This window comes from Oryx dammah, unplaced genomic scaffold (genome assembly GCF_014754425.2).
Source record: "Oryx dammah isolate SB20612 unplaced genomic scaffold, SCBI_Odam_1.1 HiC_scaffold_27, whole genome shotgun sequence".
NCBI classification, from domain to species: domain Eukaryota; kingdom Metazoa; phylum Chordata; class Mammalia; order Artiodactyla; family Bovidae; genus Oryx; species Oryx dammah.
Genome location: NW_024070211.1, coordinates 44745140 through 44747355, shown reverse-complemented (window position 1 = coordinate 44747355; position 2216 = coordinate 44745140). Strand labels below are relative to the sequence as shown.

General features: G+C 38.0%; 1 protein-coding gene across 1 annotated transcript; it reads left to right on the top strand.

Moving 5' to 3' along the window:
• Positions 1-1209: 1209 nt before the first annotated feature.
• LOC120854605 (60S ribosomal protein L17-like) lies at positions 1210-1847 on the top strand. Its single transcript, XM_040228776.1, has one exon. The coding sequence runs from the start codon at positions 1248-1250 to the stop codon at positions 1800-1802; it is 555 nt and encodes a 184-aa protein (XP_040084710.1). The 5' UTR covers positions 1210-1247; the 3' UTR covers positions 1803-1847.
• The last annotated feature ends 369 nt before the right edge of the window (positions 1848-2216 follow it).

Below are 2216 nucleotides of genomic sequence, written 5' to 3'. Positions count from 1 at the left end.
ACTCCTTTGTGAGCTGTTTTGATAGGTCTTAAGTCTTCCTTTTTTAAATTTTCTCCCTACTCCAAGCAATCTATACTCTGCTGCCAGTCGTCTTGTCAGTACCCTTATCAGGTTGCCATTGGCTCATTCTCCTTGACCTGAAATTCTAAATTGTCTACAATGCATCAGCCAATTCCTTTCCAGCCTTACCTTCCACCACTCGATTCCATCTGTAGTCTATAGCTGCTTGTTGTTTATCTCCTTACTGGATTTTTATCTTTTTACTTCAAGGAGGGAGCCTTATCAATTTTTTCTGTCCCTGAAGTTCCAATTTTAATTGATTGATATGCTGATACCTGGCATGCTGCACTCCGTGGGGTCACAAAGAGTCGGACATGACTGAGCAACTGAACTGAACTGATGCTGATACCAATATCATACACAAAAATAAACTCAAAATGGATTAAAAACCTAAATGTAAGACTGGATACTATAAAATTTTAAGAGGTGATTATAGGCGGAACACTCTCTGATGAATCACAGCAAGATCTTTTGTGATCCACCACCTAGAGTGATGAGAATTAAAATAGTTTTTAAAATATTTTAGACTCTCACCTAACTTCTATTAATCAGACTTCTTAGTCCACCTGAGTTCTCTGTGTGCTTGAACTACACATTCTGTAAGTTGTGAGATTCATGGCACACCTTTGGGGTTAAAATTGACCAAAATGATAAGCACTGAGAGAACATGTGGATGTGCTTTATTTTAAGCATGTTTAAATACAGAGAGATGTTAAAAATGTTTAAGATATTTAAGTACAGAGAGTTTTAAGTAAATGAATACCAGTATTGCCTATAAAACTACATTCAGCAGGCATGGTTCTAGAAAAAGTGAGTTAGAGTAAATGGGTTTGGGAAATAGGTCCTTCAGTTAAATGCTTTTATCTTTTTGCTTTTTATGATAAGAGTCTTTTTCTCTTTACTTTTTCAGTCATGTTAATAAAATAGTAAAATCACTCCCTCAGCTGCAAGCTTGTGCTTGCTGGCGGCTCTCTTATTTCATGTTGAACACCAGGCGGCTCTCTTATTTCATGTTCCAAGAACTAGAGGCCTCTCCGTTGTTTTCAGTGTCTACACATCTCATTTTTGGTTCATAGTGTTTTCTTATTGATTATGAATAATAAGCAGTACAGGTTCTATGAACACAATTTGCATTAGAAGAGTCCAGTGTTGCTTTTCTGGTAAGCGGCCTGAGGTAACCCCTAAAAATGGTGCGCTATTCACTTGACCCAGAAAACCCCACAAAATCATGCAAATCAAGAGGTTCAAATCTTCGTGTACACTTTAAGAAGACTCGTGAAATTGCCCAGGCCATAAAGGGTATGCATATCCGAAAAGCCACCAAGTATCTGAAGGATGTCATGTTAAAGAAGCAGTGTGTGCCGTTCCGTCGATACAACAGTGGAGTTGGTAGGTGTGCACAGGCCAAACACTGGGGCTGGACTCAGGGTCGGTGGCCCAGAAAGAGTGCTGAATTTTTACTACACATGCTCAAAAATGCAGAGAGTAATGCTGAACTTAAGGGCTTAGATGTAGATTCTCTGGTCATTGAGCACATCCAAGTGAACAAAGCCCCCAAGATGTGGCGCAGGACTTACAGAGCTCACGGTCGGATCAACCCCTACATGAAGTCTCCCTGCCACATTGAGATGATCCTTACTGAAAAAGAACAGATTGTTCCTAAACCAGAAGAGGAAGTTGCACAGAAGAAAAAGATATCCCAGAAGAAACTGAAGAAACAAAAACTTATGGCCCGGGAATAAATGCCGCAAAAAATAAATGCAAATAAAAGTAAAAAAAAAAAAAAAGAGTCCAGTGTTGACTAAGGTTTGAACTACTAGTCCAGTTTCTCTTTTCTCCAAAGCCTGGATTTGACAAACATGACCTGCTTTATGACTTCACTACAGCCCTGCAATGAAACATGGTGTACAATTCCTGAGACGCTGGAAGAGGTGACTAATCGCAAGTTGTTCAAACACTTTCATGAAACAATGGCATTTTCCAGAATTCTATCAAAATTTAGCAAAATTCTATAAAGGCATTTTATAAGCAAACTTAGCTTTTAGGTTTTTTTTTTTTTAACTATTTTTACTTTGGCTTTCTTAATTAATTTTTTGAGGAAACAATTTCTGATTATTTTCCCTCCTTGTATTTTCTCTTCTCTGATTATTTTCTAC

Coding starts and splice junctions, on each gene's coding strand:
- LOC120854605 (XM_040228776.1), top strand. CDS start 1,248: ATGGTGCGCTATTCACTTGACCCAGAAAACCCCACAAAATCATGCAAA.